At 44.1% G+C, this 18507-nt stretch overlaps 1 protein-coding gene across 1 annotated transcript; it reads right to left on the reverse strand.

Annotated features, from left to right (window-relative positions):
* Positions 1 to 5074: 5074 nt before the first annotated feature.
* On the reverse strand, positions 5075 to 10829 carry LOC117225086 (uncharacterized). The gene is made up of 8 exons (XM_076521732.1): positions 10599 to 10829; positions 9993 to 10307; positions 9474 to 9895; positions 8830 to 9198; positions 8406 to 8533; positions 7200 to 7904; positions 6664 to 6824; positions 5075 to 5308 (listed from the first exon to the last, which is right to left on the reverse strand). Exons 1-8 carry the CDS (start codon positions 10827 to 10829, stop codon positions 5075 to 5077), a joined length of 2565 nt encoding a protein of 854 aa, XP_076377847.1.
* Positions 10830 to 18507: the final 7678 nt, after the last annotated feature.

The raw sequence follows: 18507 nt of genomic DNA on the forward strand, positions 1-18507 counted from the left end.
AATTTAATTAATTAATTTGAGATATAATTTTAAATTTAATATATCTTATAGAAAAAAATATTTAATAACATTATGTAGAAATATAATGATTAAATTAGTAAATTAATTATAAATAAAATATAATAATTAATAAATAAATAATATGAAGTAATTCGGCAAAATAATTATATTCACCTGGTTAACAGAAACATGTGCTTTAGTTTAAAATTTAATGTGAGTCCTACTCAATGATGAGAGTAAATAGCTTGCAGTATTTTAACTGTACGAAGGTAGCATAATCATTTGTCTTTTAATTAAAGGCGGGAATAAAGGGGTTTATGAAATATAAACTGCCTTACATGAAAAAAATAAATTAAATTTTAAGTTAAAATACTTAAGTAGAATTTGTGAACGAGAAGACTATGTAGAATTTTTTAATTTAATTAAAATTTATGACAGTAACATCTGTTGATAACAGTAATCAATGTTTGTAACTAAGAAAATATTTTTTTTTAATAATATGGATAAATAGATAAATTAGCTGATGGATAACACCATCATATCTTGAGAGGTCATATTAATAATGATGTTTGTGACCTCGATTATGAATTAAGAATTATTTTAAATGCAGAATTTTAAATATTAAGTCTGTCCGACTTTCAATATCTTACATGATTTGAGTACAGATCTGTGTAATCCAAATCGGTCTCTATCTTTAATCTGATTTCTATATTTTTGTACGAAAGGTCTAATTATATATATTAAACTATTATTATTATATGTAATAATTTATCTTGGCAGAAAAAGTGCATTAAATTTAGAATTTGATTACATATAATAATATTTAGATAATAATTTTAAAAAAGATAGTATTTTATAATTGTTTGCTTTTTTTATTATTGTTAATAATAATAATAATAAGACTAGCATTTTTAACTTTATTTGAACGGAAAGTTTTAGGATATATCCAAAATCGTTAGGGACGTAATAAGGATATGGGGATTTTAGGAATTTTACAACCTTTTAGTTATGTAATTGAATTATTAGATAAGGAGATTTTTTTACTTGAAAATATTAATTTTAATTATTATTTATTAATTCCTATTTAATATCAATTTTATCTTTAAAAATATTTTTATTATAATGCAAGAAATATGTAGATATATGTATATGTATGTACTTCTTACAGTTTAATACAATTAACTTTGAAATAAATTGAAGAAATTATAACAACTTTCTATCGATTTTTCAAATTTATTTAATTTTCTATGAGTGTCCTAATACTTTTGGAGGGGAGTACATATCGCTTATAACCACATCACATACTGCGAAAGCAGTAAAACAGTACTTTTCTCGAGAAAAAAGTCGCGTTTTGGATTCGCTAGCAAGGTTGCATCATTGAAAATTGTTGTGGAAATCTTTAACCTAGCTGTAGGTTCATGCAAGGATATAGGACAATTTCAAATCATTACCGAATAAAATAAAATGTATTCAACATGAGTAGGAGAACTTAGAACAAAATACTGCTAAAAAACTGTATAAGGAGGAGCCACAAAATATGAAGCATTAATATCATTTGTTGACTTATTGCTACACATAATTTTTAATTAAATGTGCTATTATGTTGATTCACTGTACTTCCATAAAAATTATTTTCCTTCAAGTAAAATTGTTTAGACTGGCGAAATTCAATTCTATTTCATTTGTGTATGTCTATAGTGGTATTTTTCCTGTATAGAAACAAAACCTTGATCCTTGGTCGTAATGTAAAATAAATAAAAAATTACGTTAACTTTACATTAATTTTGTCCCGTACAGTAAGTGCACGAACAATTTTTCAGTATCTAAACGATAATTTTGAAATTCTTTGTACTTAATATTTATTTCACAGAGGAAATCACTGTTAAAATCTTTCTAGACATACAATATAAGTTGTGGATTTTCAACTTTTTCAACTATGAAAAAAGTTTAGTATAGTTACTTTACCAAACATTCCCACTTTCAATGACGAGTAAAAGCGTAAGCACACGACATTACATTATTAATTAATTAGGCAATACTATTATATTTCACAGGAAATAATTGGATAAAGGCAATCAAAATTATTAGTTGATTATTTTAAATGAAAAATGATCAACCTCTTTTATGAATAACAATATTTTTTTTACATAGGTGTACTAAAATAATATTGTGTCCTTTTTTCTTTGTTACTAGCTATTGATCTATCAAATCATGGATAATTTCTGGCTCAATGTTGTACCACACTTGTTATATACTTGTTCGGTTATATCTAACTGAGGTTCTTCGTACTGTGTCAGTTTCACTTTCACAATCGATCATAAATTCTCATTCGTAATTGATATTGAGATTGTGAGTAGGTCATTCCAATGCAGAATATTTTGGTTTGCGATCCAATTTTGTTTCTAATTTCGTCGTGTGTTTTGGATCTCTGCCATGATGGTATACAATTTGTTTCTGATTAGATTTTATAATGACTTTATATAGACTTTCTAGAATGCTTATCTATTGTTGCTCTTTACGCATCATACACCCTATTTTAACTAAACACCTCTAACACATGATCGAAACACCTCCGTGCTTTTAATCTAATTTTTTTTAAAGCACGACAAACTATCCACTTTGTGCCAATTATATCGAGTTTTCGAGTAACGATTTCTAAAAATCTAAGTGAATAATGTATGCAATTTCACGAGCACCTCAATCAGGAACAAGTTGCGGATTTCTATGTTTACTTGTTGTGACGGAGCACACATTTAACTTTTTCTTATTTTCTCAACAACTGCATGAGATACTTGACATGCTTGAGTGATTTGTCGTAAAGAATATCTTTTATTACATAACGAAATAATAGAATTTTTTTTATTTTCACTTAACGGTTTCATATTGCCTTTTTATTTCAAAACAAATTACTGAACCGAATTAACGTTTCCTGGATGTCACAGTTTATAGCAACTTTCAGGTATAAGTATGTTTGTTTACAATTCGGATCGACCTCTGTTATTATCACTTCCTTTAGATCTTAGGCAGCGTGCAAAACTATAAACATGGCATCGCATATCTATTTACCTTAAATTTATTGTATGTTATTGTTACTAATTATTGTTACTTAATTTTTCATTTGAAATGAAAATTTTGATTCCATTTATCGAATTATTTAATGTAAAATATATTAGTATTATTCGATTAATCAGTAATGTAACGCGTTGTGTGCTTACGTTTTTGCTCGCCACTGTATACAATAAAGAGATTCAGCAATTTTACCGTTGCAAATGAGAACCTTATTAGAAAAATTAACAATAACTAAATCATTGGTATTTATCGTATCGTATATTTTTCAAATACATAAGAGAAATAGTTTACCCAAATAAAATTAATAAAAGTACAATAATTGGTTATGTATATCATACTAGCATATGTTATTTTTTCTGCAAACATGCGCAAGATTTTGATTTTAAATATCGTTTTTGCACATCTACGAATAGTTTCCATGTAAAATGAGCGTGCATGCATGTACAACATTTTTCCTTCACAAATTTACGATCATAAGAATTTATACCAACACAAATAACTTTTTAATTAATCATAGGTGTACCATTTCCAAAAATCAAATGTGTTGCAAACAATCAGATTAAACACAATCGTAACATAACTGCATTATGAGCCAAGCCATATAAATTCTGAAAAATTATTTTTATAATTATTTTTTCCAGCTAATTTATTGTTTCTTGTACATCGAATTGTACTCTAATGATATCGTAACTCATTTGAACCATACCTATAACTTCGAAAAATTGTCTTTTAGCCAACTATTTCGCGTTTTGGTCCACCATTTCAACGGCGAAGAAAGGAAAACAGGAGTAACAGCAATTGAGAGCAACGCGAAGCGACGCTCCCTACTTCTAGACCTTTTTTACTTCCTTTGCGTTGGGCAGAGGTTAAACAAGAAGAGACAAGTTCTGAAAGTCCTTACTATCGACGTGAGCAGATCGGAAGTGGTAAATTATGTTCCCTAAAAGTCCGATTTATGCCACAGCCGTACTCAGAACGTCCACTTTTAAGTTGTAGTAGAGGAATTTTTAATATTCTGCAGTCGACTGCATATTGTTTTTCACGACATACGAGGCTTCCGAAGCAGCCGTGACTTCACGAATGTTATGTGCACTCTTCCACGAAAGTATTCGAACACTAGAGTTATATTGAAGGGAAAGAATTCTTTACGGTATATTAGAGTATAGTATTTAAATGTCAAAATATACAAAAAACTTGCGATTTAGTATAAAAAGTTGTTCTACATAATTAAAAAAATGTAAAAGAAAACATCAAGTTTTCACGCCGTATAAGTATTCGAACGGCTTATAAAATTAAGTTATAAATTAAATTATAAAATTAAATTTAAAAAATTTTTTTACTACTTTTATGCCTCTATTGTTTAACAATATGTTTCTAAAACTTTTGTTTCGGCCGCAATAGTTATGCCCGCTAACTCGCGACCTTGCGTATGACACCACCGTTGGTGTGTTCCGATGTGCCGCTTGTCAGGGTTTTTTGAGAAGTGAGGTTCCTTCCGTGCGCCGTGTCCGAAGTCGCCGCTGACTTCGCGGAAGGGACCGAACCGCCCCCGACCGTTTTTCGCTTTTCCCCCAAAAAATGACGCAGTTACGCAGAAGGGGGTGGGGCCCCAGCGTCTAGGACGTACTCCTTCGGGGGACGGAAGTCTGGCAAGCACGTGGGAAAAACCCAAGGCCTGCGTTTGCATCCCCGAAAACCGATAAGATGGTCCGCTCCTTTCGCCGCTTGGAAATTTCGGGTTTATGACGCCTTGGTTCTAAAACCCGTTGGAAAAAATACGCAGGCCTTGCCACCCGCTTGCCAGATGCGAATCCGTTGTCCGCTGCGCCTACAATGGTGCTATAAATCTTGTTGGCCCGCGTCGCCAACATTCCGCCCACCTTGAACAAGCTGTGCATGTTCAAAATAATAGCTAATGGTTACGAACTTATCCTAAAAATAGAACTCACAATATATACAATACATACAACCGCTAACTAATAAATATAAATATATACAATATAATCTAGATTTTATCAATATTCGAATCATTGACATCTGATTTGGAGTCGGTGTCCTCTATAGGTAGCATGCATAATTTTGCAACTGGCCTCTTGAATATGCCATCCGCAGTTTTGACTGTCGCTACTCGTGCTCCACCATCAGTACCAAGATGAAGCTCCTTGATCCTGCCCAAACGCCAACGCAATGGTGGCAGATTATCTTCCTTGATAAGAACCAAGGTACCAACTTCCAATGCCTGTGGTGAAGATGTACGCCATTTAGAGCGCTGCTGCAACTGATGCAAATATTCCCTTTTCCAACGCTGCCAGAAATGCTGGAACATCTGTTGTATTAGTTGAAATCTGCTTAATCGATTCGTCTTAATATGTCCGTGAGATCAGGACTTGGTAATGCGGTGGGAGCATCACCTATTAAAAAATGCCCAGGAGTGAGAGGATTTAAATCATTTGGATCGGATGATATTGGACTTATTGGTCGTGAATTTAGACAAGATTCGACTTGCGTTAACAATGTGTATAATTCTTCGAACGTTAGCCGCTGTTCGCCGATAATTCGCTTTAAATGGTATTTGGCTGATTCTACTCCACTCTCCCATAATCCTCCAAAATGAGGCGCATGTGGAGGACTCAGTCGCCACTCTACACGCTCTTCGCTTAACAAGTTCGAAATTTTTGAATTATATTTGTTACTATTTAACAATGTTCCTAATTCCTTTAGCTCGTTTCGAGCTCCAATAAAATTTGTTCCGTTATCCGTAACAATACAGTGGGATCGACCCCTACGTGCTATGAATCTTCTAAAACAATTCAGAAATGCCTCCGTGCTGAGATCTGTGGCTAATTCCAGGTGAACAGCTTTGGTAACAAAACATACGAATACGCACAAATAAGATTTCGTAGTCACCTTACTTCTCGTTCTTTCCTTAGTGAGAAAGGGACCCGCATAATCAATACCGCAGGTATGAAATGCCCGCGCCGGTGTCACTCGAGCAGCAGGTAGCTCACCCATGATACATTCTATACCCCGCGGATTCACTTTGAAACATTTTACGCAACTCCTAACTATGCGCCTTATATTTTGCCTACAAGCCAACGGCCAATATTTTTCGCGCAGCGAAGCCGTTACAAGTTCGCTACCTGCATGCAAAAGTCTAATATGTTCATACCTGATAATTAAATCCGTTAGTGGATGCTTTCGCGGTAGTATAACAGGATGTTTTTTTGAATATACTATAGGAGCCTTACCTAACCTACCGCCCATCCTGATTAATCCTCCACTATCCAGAAAAAGGTTAAGCGAAAGCAATGTACTTGATCTGGGAAGCGATTGCGTTTTCTGTAGTGCGGATAGCTCTTCCGAAAAACCTTCTTCCTGCGCAAGGCGCAACAAAGTTTCTTCTGCTAAACGCAACTCCGCAATAGCTAATGCCCTTGTTTTGTAAATTTAATTTGACTTGGATTTGTGCAATCCCCGTAAATTATTAAAGAATCTCAAACAATAAGCAGTTACTCGCACCAAACGTGAATAACTGGAAAACCTTTTAAATATACTATCATCTGCTATTTTAAAAACAACCATGGTAGTATTTACCTGCCTCTCTTCGGGTGCGTCGACCGTTTGGATCTTTGATTCAGGCCAATGCTTGCAATCCATTGATAGCCATGCCGGACCTGCCCACCAAATGTCAGCGGACGCCAAGAAAGAAGGTGCTGTACCGCGGGATATCATGTCCGCTGGATTATCTTGTGAAGCTACATGATACCAATGCTCACTATCACTCAATACCTGTATCTCCGATACCCTGTTGGCTACGAAAGTGTTCCATCTACTTGGAGATTGTTTTAGCCAAGTGAGCGTAACAGTAGAGTCCGACCAATAACGAATGCTATTTATTGGCATGCTTAAAGCACGCTTTACCTTGTCTACTAATTGAGCTAGTAGTAATGCCCCGCAAAGCTCTAACCGAGGCACAGAAATTGTTTTTAAGGGCGCAACCCTTGATTTTGCACAAAGCAAGCGTACTTCCCAAATACCTGACGTCGTCAAGGACCGAAGATAGACACACGCCCCGTAAGCCCTTTCCGATGCGTCCGAAAAGCCATGTAATTCAGTGCTTTCAAGCTTACCCATTGCTACGCCACGCGGAATTTTTAATGAAACTAATTCCTGTAAATCATTGCGATACTGCTGCCATTGAGTATGCAACTCCTGAGAAATCGATTCGTCCCAGCCTGTTTTTAATTGCCATAATTCCTGCATGATTATCTTCGCCCGCGTGATAATTGGCCCTATGATTCCCAACGGGTCAAAAATCTGGGCTATTTCCGAAAGAATAACGCGTTTTGTAACTCGTCTATGTTTCTCGAATGACAAAGAAAATCTGAGTAGATCCTCGTCTGGTGACCATAATAAACCAAGTGTCTTTGGATCCTTATCGATGCTAATTTCCTTTTCCTCAACAGGCTCTAAATTGTTTTTTAAAATGTTTGGACTATTTGTTACCCATTTCCGCAACTGAAACCCGGCCTGTTCTAAAATATTCGTTATTTCATCCCTCAATTTTTGTGCATCCAAAATGGTTTCCGTACCGGTCAGCAGATCGTCAACATAGAAATCATTAATTATAATTCTACTAGTTTCCAGTAAACGTTCCGCACATTCAAGGCCGACTTGGTGCAATACTCGTGTTGCAAGAAATGTTGCGGAAGCTGTACCGTATGTCACCGTGTTTAGTTCATATGTCTGAATCGGATCTGTCGTATTCCTTCTCCACAGAATCCGTTGGATCCGCCTATCTTTAACCTCAACCAACACCTGCCTATACATCTTAGCTATATCAGCACTCAAAACATATTTATGCAAACGGAATCTAATTAATATTGAGAATAGATCGCTTTGCACCGTGGGACCTACCAATTGTGTGTTGTTTAACACGTTAAGCGCCACGCCGGTCCCTAGGGACCGGCGCTAGACTTTCCATTCAGGCCACGCCGGTCCCTGCGGACCGGCGACAGATTTTTCGTTCTTCTATCGCGGCGCGTGTGTCGGTCCTTGCGTATTTGTGAGACTGAACATTTAAATTATGCGATATCGGTTTTTGTTTGGTCAATGCTTCAAGGAATAGAATAGAATACTTATTTATACGCCTCGTAGCATTCATTGATTGCTTTTTTATCTTCTACCAAGGAGAAGGGACTATAAGGATATAAACAAAGTATATACATAGTATTTATTACGATCAGAAAATGACAGGCTCTCGAGTACAGTTTATCTGCAAGTGGAAAGATAAACATACGAAGACAAGCTCCGGTCCTCAACCCGGGTTACGTTACCCGTTATCTGTTTATACTCTGGCTCGCCTATCGGCGCGCTGCCCGGTAGGGCCCGCCTGACGGCTAACTGTGGCTTCAACGGAAAGGCGCAAAAATTCGGCGTGGCGCTTAACGTGTTAATGCAAGACCTGAAGATGATTTAGTCGAACCATCAAATACTACACGAAGTTTTGTTGTTGTACTGCTATGCTTATAGACGGCGTGATGAGGGAGATAATAATTTAACTCAGAAGCATTATATGTATCCGAAACTTGGGACATGTGTCCCAGAGTCTCATACTCATTCATGAATTGAACATATTGTTCCCGCAGTTCAGGCTGCCTGACCATTCTTCGCTCTAACGCAAGCAAACGCCTTTCAGCTTGGTCGCGTGAATTGCCTAACTTAGTAAGGTTATCCTTGAATGGAATGCTAACTACGTACCGGCCGCTCGAATCCCGATGAGCTGTTTCTAAGAAGTGCGCTTCACAGTCATCTATTTGATTATTAGTACGCGGTAACTCTTCTATCTTCCAAAATCTTTCTAGCTGACCTTGCAATTCGGAATTTGTAACTACCTGCAAATTACATCTATTCGTGAGATTCGGCGCGTGGCTAGCTGGCCAGGTCAATTTTCCCCCTAGAACCCAACCGAACTGAGTCTTCTGCCATAATAGCTCAGGCCCGGCTTTGTGTTGACCGACACACAAAACCTTCCAAAATAGACCAGCGCCGACGAGCATATCTACTCTTCTGCAACTGTCAAAATGCGAATTCGCCAGAAATATATTTGTTGGTACTGATATTGCTGATCTGTTTAGAGGCATATTAGCATGTCCTCCGTTATGTTATTGATAGTTAAACAAGAGATATTAGACCGAAAATTATTGCATTTGGAAAACAGCTTTAACTCTACCCGACCTTTGATTGAGTTCGGAATTCTTCCTAATCCTGAATCCCTCGTTTTTACTGGAATAGATGGTATTCCCAATTTTTTGCTAAATTCAAGCGTTATGAAATTAGTTTGAGATCCGGAATCTAATAATAATCTACACTCCTGCCTTTGACCCTTACAATCTTCTATATACACAATGGCAGTCGATAAAATGGTATAGTCAACCGAGTCACTAGCAATATTTGCGATGCATGACTGTTGCGATGTATTAGGTGACAATTCCTGCTTATCATCATTCTCCTTCTCAGTATGTTTGATCTTACTATCACGATGTAATAGAGAATGATGCCTCCTATCACATATAGAGCAATTCCGTCGTGTACAGTTCTGTACCCGATGCCCGGTTTCCAAACATTTGTAGCATCGTTGAGAGTTTTGAACTATTTCCTTTTTGTCGTTAAGATTAAGCTTCTTAAATTTGTCACATTTGTATAATGGATGATTACCGCGGCAACATGAGCATTGTGAGCTGGCACTAGAAACGTGAGTGGTCAACCTTTCAAATTTACGAACGCCCGAACCTTGTGACCGCCATTCAAACCCTCCTGCTCCTACCTGCGTAGTTGCAATATTTTCGAGGTATCGCGACCTATCCTCCGCGAGAAAAAAATTCTACAAAATGTTTAAATGTAATCTTCCCGGAAGAAGTTACTATCTGCTTCTCCCATTCTCTCAAAGAAATCACATCTAATTTTCTGGACAGTATTTGGACAACCAGGGTATCCCAAACTTCTGTAGGACTGGCCAATGATTGTAAAGCCGCTAGATGATTATTCGCATCATCTATAAATTCCCGCAATGTCGCTCGCGATTGTTTTGAAACTGGAGCTAAGTCCAGCAACGCATTGACATGATGTTTTAACAATGTCGTCGAATCCTCATAACGAGTTTTTAAAGCATCCCGTGCCAACTTATAATTAGCGTCCGAAATTCCAAGAGACTGAATCACACGAGCAGCAGCAGCTCCCTTTAATGAGGTATGCAGATAGTGAAATTTTTGAAGATCAGATAATAGATCATTGCTATCAATTAGCGAAAGAAACGTGTCCCAGAATTTCACCCAGTCGCTATAATTACCGTCAAATGACGGCAGCTGAATAGTCGGTAATTTTACGGCTAGCTGTGCGGGGGTTGCAAGGGAAGACACGGCAGATGAGAATTGTGAACTTGAGGATCCTTGAGTTTTACCCGATGACCGTGCAGATGCAATATACGCCTCTACTTCCGCAATTAAATCGAAATATGTAGCCTCAAATACCTCCCGTTCGATCTCATGAGCAGCTGCCGCTTCTGTGCCCATTACAAACAATTCAATCTTGCTTTGCACTCTATTGAAGTTATCGTACAATCCCAAATTCGCTTCAAGCCTTTTTTGCAATGAACCTATGGAAGTTTCAGCCGTGAGTTCTTTAAAGAACTTTTTTAACCGCGTAAGCGCTGCCTTAATCATACCACGCTCACTAACTAAAGATTTTAATTCAGCCTCCATGATTACAATATATCGTGGCGGCTACCTCCAGACCCGCCAGCAGAGGGCTCCTCTTCCCGCTAGTAGCCGATCCGTTCCGATCCCTATATATACACCGAGACTTCGTCCTACCCTTACGTCTAAGGCAAGGGCCCGCTAGGATAGCCTTACTGATGAGTCCTCTAGCGGGCCCCGGACGAAACGTCTCCCCACTCTTTTCCTTTCCCATGACACATTCGAACTTCCGCCAAAATATAAAATACGCAAGTCGAATTTGTTGGAAAGGACTTACTCTCAGGACTAGGACACCGGTGATGCTCACTCCTATGGACCGGTAGCCGTTATGCCCGATGACAATTGCTGCGATGATGAATCAGCAAGCCGTGCTGGTTCCCGATATGATGAATCGCTCCGATGAATTGATTCGGTGAATCCTTTCCGAATTGTGGATTTTGTGAACTATTATTACACCCGTTCCCGCTGGACCTTGCTACTCCTCTTCACCTTTGATAGATGTAAAGGTCCACTGAACCGCAATCACCCTTGTATCTCCGACCGATGTACAATGTCACCCAGTTGACACAAAGTTGCGACTTGATATTTCGCCTGACTTCTCCTGAATCGATGATCGGCAGGGTCGTGACGTGAATTGTAGAAAACAGTCCTGTTCCGATGAATTGCTCAGATTCACTTCACGGATCGCTGCTTGAACTTCCGTAACCGATTGTTGTATACCGAAATCCGAAATCTGGTATCCGGCTCGAAGGACCAATGTTTCGGCCGCAATAGTTATGCCCGCTAACTCGCGACCTTGCGTATGACAGTTAGTGTTGTCGTCGTTAACTGTTGGTCTCTGAGAGACGGGCCGTACCTAAGTCCTTGGTGGACCATACCGGCCGCTCTTGCGACTTATGCCTGATGTTCGGGCTCTACCCTCGTTCACTATCGTATCAGGGGAAGACAGCGTGCTACTCCCACTGCCACCTCGAGTCCAACCCAATCCAGGCACTCTTACGGAGTAGTGTTAAAGTCTTTTATCTCCGCAAGAGGGGCTTCAGCCTGGCCCGAGGGGACGAACCCCGAGGGGTTCGCCCAGCATGCCGTACATCGACGGAGCTGGACGAGTCCACGCTCCGTATGCAGTTTCGTTCTATGTTCGTCTCTTAGTCGTTCTTACGGATCGTGCGAATTTCTGGAACTCCTTAAATAGCTGCTCTGACACCAGGCTGGCTTTGTCGATCGGCCACTGAAATCCTTCTCGAATCGCCGCCTGGCGTAGGTGTTCCCTGTCCTCTACGTAACGCTGACAATCGTAGAGGACGTGGTTTGGAGTTTCCTCCTCCCCACATTGGCACAACTCATCGTCGACCAGGGCGAACGTCTTGAGCTTCGCACGGAAGTCTCCGTGTCCGCTCAAGAACTGCGCTACATCATGGTCGACTCTGATCCAGCTCGCTGAGAGTCGATCTGATACCTCGCCGAAGTATTGGAAGGTTTCCCTACCCTTCGTCGAGGACGACCATTTCTGCTGCCACATCTCTAAAGTCGCCTCCCTCAGCCTTCTGCGAACTTGGGCTTCGGTGACGACTTCGTCAGCCAATTCGGCCTGACTCACTCGATAGGTTCCATGTTGGAACCCGAGTTTCTTCCTGGCTTTGTACACGCAGCTGAACTCCGCTATCGCCAAGTCCACAGGTATCTCCCCGGCGATCACGGGGATCGCATCAGTGGAGACTGTCCTGTAGGCTTTGACGCAGCCAAGCAGAACATGCCTCTGCGCCCTGGTGAGCACTTTACTCGTCCCAGAGGTAAGGCGGTCTGCCCAGCCCGCGGCAGCATACGTGACGATTGGGACAAACAAGCCGCGGTACAAAGTACGCATCGTCCGATATCCCAATCCCCAGTTCGACTTAGCAATCCTTGCTAGCGCATTAAACGTTCGCAAGGACTTAGCATTCAAATACTCGACGTGGGAATGGATACCCAGTCCAGAGTCAAAATGCACGCCAAGGTAACGCACAAAGTCCTTGACGGCAATATTCCGACCTCCTACTTTTATCACAGGTGGCCTCTCTCTGTCGAGAGAGCCTTTCAAGAATATCATCTCGGTCTTGGTCGCAGACAGCGACAATTTCTGCTGGTCGCACCAGCGAGAAATGGTGTCCGCAACCAATTGGCCATTGCTTTCTAGACCCTTCCTGCTGTTCGCAAAGATCAAGACAAGAAGGTCGTCTGCATAGGCGATGGGCTCGCAAGCGAGCCCGGCGTTCGATATGAGCTGTAGAACCTCGTCGAAGACTAAGTTCCAACAGCTCGGACCAAGAATTGATCCCTGTGGGCAGCCCTTAGTGACTTTCTTCCGCACTGCACCGCGATCAGACACCATAGTCACCACGCGGCCGTCGAAGTAGTCGACCACCAATCTAAATAGGTTTTTTGGGCAGCCTCGCTTCCTCAACGCGTTGAGTATGCTTGGCCACCAGACGTTATCAAAGGCTGCAGCAATGTCGAAGAGCAGACCCACGACGTACTTTTCCTCTCGACCGGACGCAAGCTCCCTCATCTTTACCACGGCATCAGTCGTGGATCGATGCGGCCTGAATCCGTATTGCCGATCGGAGGCGTAGTCGGGGTGCAAAAACGAACTAGCTAATCGCGTAGCGATTAGCTTCTCTAAGACTTTGTCTACGACCGAAAGCAAGCATATAGGTCTGTAGGACTTTATCTCCGTTTCAGGTTTCTCGGGTCCTTTAAGGATGGAAATGATGGACCCGACTTTCCATTCCGCGGGAAAGACTCCGTGTGCCAGGCATCCGTTGTAGAGTCGGAGGAGCTCGCGTGAGATCGTATTAAACGAACGTTTTAGAATCTCTGGCTCGATCCGATCTAGGCCTGGACACTTGCCGCTCTTCAGTCGGTTGACCGCCGATCTGAGCTCCGAGAGGGTGAAGGGACTGGCGTCCTCACTCTCCGGCTCGATGGCAGCTTCCCTCCCGACTCGCGCATGATCCGGGGAGTCATTCTCGGGGCTATCGTCCGGAATTAACCCCTCCAGCAGCGCGGAAGCGGTGGAGTCCCAGTCTGTAGTGTAACCCTGGGCAGTGTTAAGATTAATATTTGAGATGACCGTGCTGGCTGTCATCTTCTGCCTCGTGATCTTATAAATGAGGCCCCAGGGTTCCTTGTTTCCCTGCTCGGTCACGAATGCACGCCAGCTGTGCGACCGAGCAGCTTTAATGGCGGCTTTGTAGGCCTTTCTCTGTTTGAGATACTCGGTCCTCTTGGCCGCCCTCTGCTCCTCTAAACATGCTGCGTTCTGCGAGGCTCGTCTAAGTTTATAGACTCGCCTCTTCTGCCTCGTCAGGTCGGCCGTCCACCATGGGACGGATTTTGAATGCCACTGCTTGGTTGGCATCGAGGAGTTGCACGCTTGGACGATCATTCTTTCGATCTCCTGTGCTAGATGTTCGACTTCCCCCTTATTGTTCAATGGATTGGGGGATATACTCCTCTTACTTTCCTGCAGCGCCTTGTCGAACTCGGGCCATTTTGCGCTTCGGAGTCGGAACTTTGGTAATAATCCGTTCCGGTTGGTGCTGCTGTTGCTACTACAAATTTCGGCAGCACCGTCCTCGGCGCAAAAACTCAAAGTGAACTCTATGACTCGGTGGTCGCTGGTCGTCAGGTCCTCGCGGACTTTCCAACCTCGCACCTTGTCGCAAATGTCAGGTGTCGATAGTGTGATGTCGATGTAAGACTGTCCACTAGGGCTGGAAAACGTCGGAGCGTTTCCAGCCTCGTTCAAGACAACCAAGCCATGGCTCACGATAAACTCTTCGAGTTTACGGCCTCTCACGTCCGTCTCCGCACTGCCCCACTGGGCTGATTTTGCGTTAACGTCGGCAGAGATAATGACTCGGTTATGCCTAAGTGCGGAAAGAGCTCTCTCCAACCGCGCCAGACCTGATTCAACGTCATCGGACCATTGAAAGTACTGGCTGATCAGGAAGAAGCTCCCAAACGAACCCGAGATGCTGACACAGGACAAATGCGTGTCGCACAAGTTAGAGACTTTGACCACGGTTAGATCCGGGTTTCTGACCGCTATTGCAGCCATCACCGGATCGCCTGCCGTGATCAGCCTCGTTCTCAAGCCTAGCCCGGGCACAGTACCCCGCCAGCTATATGGCTCTTGTGCAAGCAACACATCTACCCCTCGCCTATGCATCTCAGTCCGGACTTCGTCGGTCACGTTTCGGGCCCGCTGCATGTTATGCTGCATGACCCGTATGACTCTCGAGCGTCGCCGGTCGTTTGTACTATCCATTCGAGTAATTCAAATTATTCTTGTCTTATACGAGACATCTCCAAAACCAGCGCTTCCTGATAGGAGGCGCAGGCCGGGTCTCGCGACTTATGGTCGTGTGGCCGCCCTCTGTCTTTGCAGTTGGAACAAACCGGAGGCTTGCTCTTCCTGCTGCAGAGCGCATATCCGTGCCCTTTTTCGGCACAATGTCCGCAGACATCTTCTTTGAATTTACAGCGCTTCGCGGTGTGCCCGAAGCGCTGGCACTTGTAGCAACGGGTGACCTGTATGAAGTCCCGCACACGGCAGGAACTCCACCCAAGGTACACCCGGTCCCCTCTCTGCGCCAGCCGCCGACGAATCTGCGGACTGACGGCCACTACACAGTTGACTGTCTCCGGGGTCTTGCCAGCCATGCAACTGACCCGAACACCCGAAGGCACATCCTTCTGGGACGCCTCAGAGAGGTTTTGCCTCCAAAGACTGGAGGCAATTTCCTCCTTGCCCATCCCTTTCGGGATATCATAAATCAGGACCTCGGGGTCCCGTTTGCTAGGCAAGGAGACGGACAGTCCCGCACTCGCCAGCTTTCTATTCCCTACGAAGGCTTTTAGGTCCTCCTTGCGATCGGTTTCGACGACTATGCCACCGGAGTGGATGCGTCGAACCGATCTGACCCGGATCGCCTCCTTCGCAGGTTTCACGATCGACAGAACAGCTCTCTTAGTAGCATCGCTGTTCTGTCCTTTATCCTTTGGCGGGAAGATACGCACCACGTATTGTGTCGGTGGTCTTTTCGCCTCCGGAGTAGCTGTCGGGTTGACCTTAGCCACTTGGGCGTAGGTCAACTGCGCGGCATTGGAGACCGTCTTCGGGAGGGTTCCCTTGGACGGCCCAGGTCGCACCGCACTCATTACGGTAGGACGCGCTTTTAGATCCGCCCTGACCGCGGCGAGTTGCCCTTCGACGAAGCTGTTTCGTTGAATCAGCTCCTGAACCAACTCGTTGAGTGCTTCGACTTCTGCTAATATCTTCGACCCGGACTCCTTGTTGTCTTTCGACGCGGGTCGAAAGCAAAAGGTCCGTATCTCTGATACTCGCCTGAAGGCTTCGTCTCTCACGAGATCGAGAGGCCGTACCTTATGCCCGGAAACCGTCCCCTTCGATTTCCTGGCCTGGTTTGCTGCGGCCTTGCCAGTAGGTGCGACTGGCTTGGCACGCTTCGACTTTTTGGTGACGGTTTTCCAACCGCCACCTTCGGGGTCTTCAACACGCACGGGTGCCGGTTGCACCTTCACGAGCGTGTCTTTGACTCGTTCGATTTTCTTGGGTTTCTCCTTCCCAGCCTTGCGGCTAGGGGAGTCCCCCGACTTGGGCGATGTCCCCACGTTACCGGTGTCCGGCGCGCCTTCTTCCGTGGCCTCAGTTTTCACCGAGACCGCTCGCGTGGGTGTCACGCATCTCTCTAAGGTCACACGAGGATTGGCGATGTTTATCACCTTCCCGGACCTTGTCTTTTTCGCAGACGCAGGAGGGCTGACAGCTGCTGTTGTAGCCTCCGCGTCTGTGGCGACGGCTTCACTCCGAGTAGGAGCTGGACCCGCCGACTTAGGTCGTTCAATTTTTAAGTTTTTAGATCCCATAATTTGATCTTCGCTTTCATCCGGTACGCTCCCCGGCCACCATCGACCCACACATTTTGGAACCCGCCATCAGGCTGGGTTAGGGCTACGCACCGGACATAGTCTGCTGACTGGGCCGATTACTCAACCCAACCCGCGTCCTCACCCGTCAGAACCCACTCGCCGAAGCGTATGGTCGTTCCAAGCCGATTGACTGGACCAGGGCTGCTTTTCTCGTCCAGCCTCCCATCTAGCCGAAGCAGAGGCCAAAGGTACGTGTTGGGGACGTCTCACCCGCAGGAGAGGGCCCCCTCAGATCCCAGGATCCTCTTTTCCGACGACAAGGGTCGCCACGCACGGCAAACACGCGGGAGACAGCAGTCGGAGAGGCTGCCTCTTCCTCTCCACCACACTTTGTTCAGTTCGCTGCGTTTTGAGAATACGAGCTATCCAGCGGTACCTTATTTCGTGGAGGCTCAAGTGTGGCTAGGGCACGTTTGCCCCTTGCGGCCTGGGTTGCCCAGGTGATTGGTTGCATCCCGATTTCTAGATCCAGCGGCATGCTGCTACGTGGCGCGTTCAGACAACGAAAATGCGGCATTCCGGCCAGACCAGAAAAACCGCATAACGTGACGCGGGGGACTGCAGCCACAAGTGACAACAGTCCCCCGGTAGGGAGTAGTACAGCATATTCAATGCTGTACATGAACATGCCACAGCCCGTATGCTTAGTTCAGGGGCCTCGCCATTATGCGAAGTACTACATGTACAACGCACTGGCGGTCTCAAATACCCTCATCGCCGATGCATCTGATGCATCTCCTATCCCCCGGATAGGAGTAGTACAGCATGTTCAATGCTGCACAGGAACACGCCACAGCCCGCTTGCTTAATCACGGGCCTCGTCATTATGCGAAGCGCTACATGTACAACGCACTGACGGTCTCAAGTGCCTTCATCGCCGATGCACCTATCGACTCAGCAGCAACATTCAATCCGACGGCGTGTTGCTTTGTGGCGTGTTCAGACAACGAAAATGCGGCATTCCAGTCAGACCAGAAAAACCGCATAACGTGACGCGGGGGACTGCAGCCACAAGTGACAACAGTCCCCCGGTAGGGAGTAGTACAGCATATTCAATGCTGTACATGAACACGCCACAGCCCGTATGCTTAGTTCAGGGGCCTCGCCATTATGCGAAGTACTACATGTACGACGCACTGACGGTCTAAAATGCCTTCATCGTCGACGCACCCATCGACTCGGTAGTAGCAACAACCTTCGCGAGGACTAGTTCGGGGGTCGCCTCTCAACCCTGGGTGGCCACAGACCGCCACCGCCAGATATGTGCAGCAGAAATCAAGTCCTCTTATCACGGTATCTATAAACCGCTGGAACGTCTGCGCTACATATTCGAATAATCCGAATGGCGTCGTTATCGCGGTTTTCGGAATGTCGTCCGGGTGGACAGGAATTCGATGGTACGCTCGTACCAAATCAATCGTCGAGAAAATCGTCTTCCCGGATAGCATCCTCGAAAAATCCTCGATATGCGGAATCGGGTAGCGGTTGGGGACTGTGCGGGGATTGAGTAATCTATAGTCTCCACAGGGTCTCCATCCGCTATCCGTCTTAGCAACCATGTGAAGGGCTGACGCCCACTGGCTCTTAGAAGGACGGATGTGACCGAGACTTAATAGATCCTCAAATTCCGCTTTGGCGTTTTTTAACAGTTCCGGCGATACATTGTGCCTTACCTGCCGTTCCTTAT

Source organism: Megalopta genalis, chromosome 5 (assembly GCF_051020955.1).
Source record: "Megalopta genalis isolate 19385.01 chromosome 5, iyMegGena1_principal, whole genome shotgun sequence".
Lineage (NCBI taxonomy): Eukaryota > Metazoa > Arthropoda > Insecta > Hymenoptera > Halictidae > Megalopta > Megalopta genalis.

Excerpts from the sequence above, each read along its gene's own strand:
- LOC117225086 (XM_076521732.1), bottom strand. The coding sequence starts at position 10,829 with ATGGAGGCTGAATTAAAATCTTTAGTTAGTGAGCGTGGTATGATTAAG. Across the intron at positions 8,534-8,829 it reads CATCGGGATTCGAGCGGCCG|GTCTTGCATTAACACGTTAA; the intron begins GTACGTAGTTAG and ends AATCATCTTCAG. Across the intron at positions 6,825-7,199 it reads TCCGCGTGGCGTAGCAATGG|CTTCACAAGATAATCCAGCG; the intron begins GTAAGCTTGAAA and ends GGTATCATGTAG.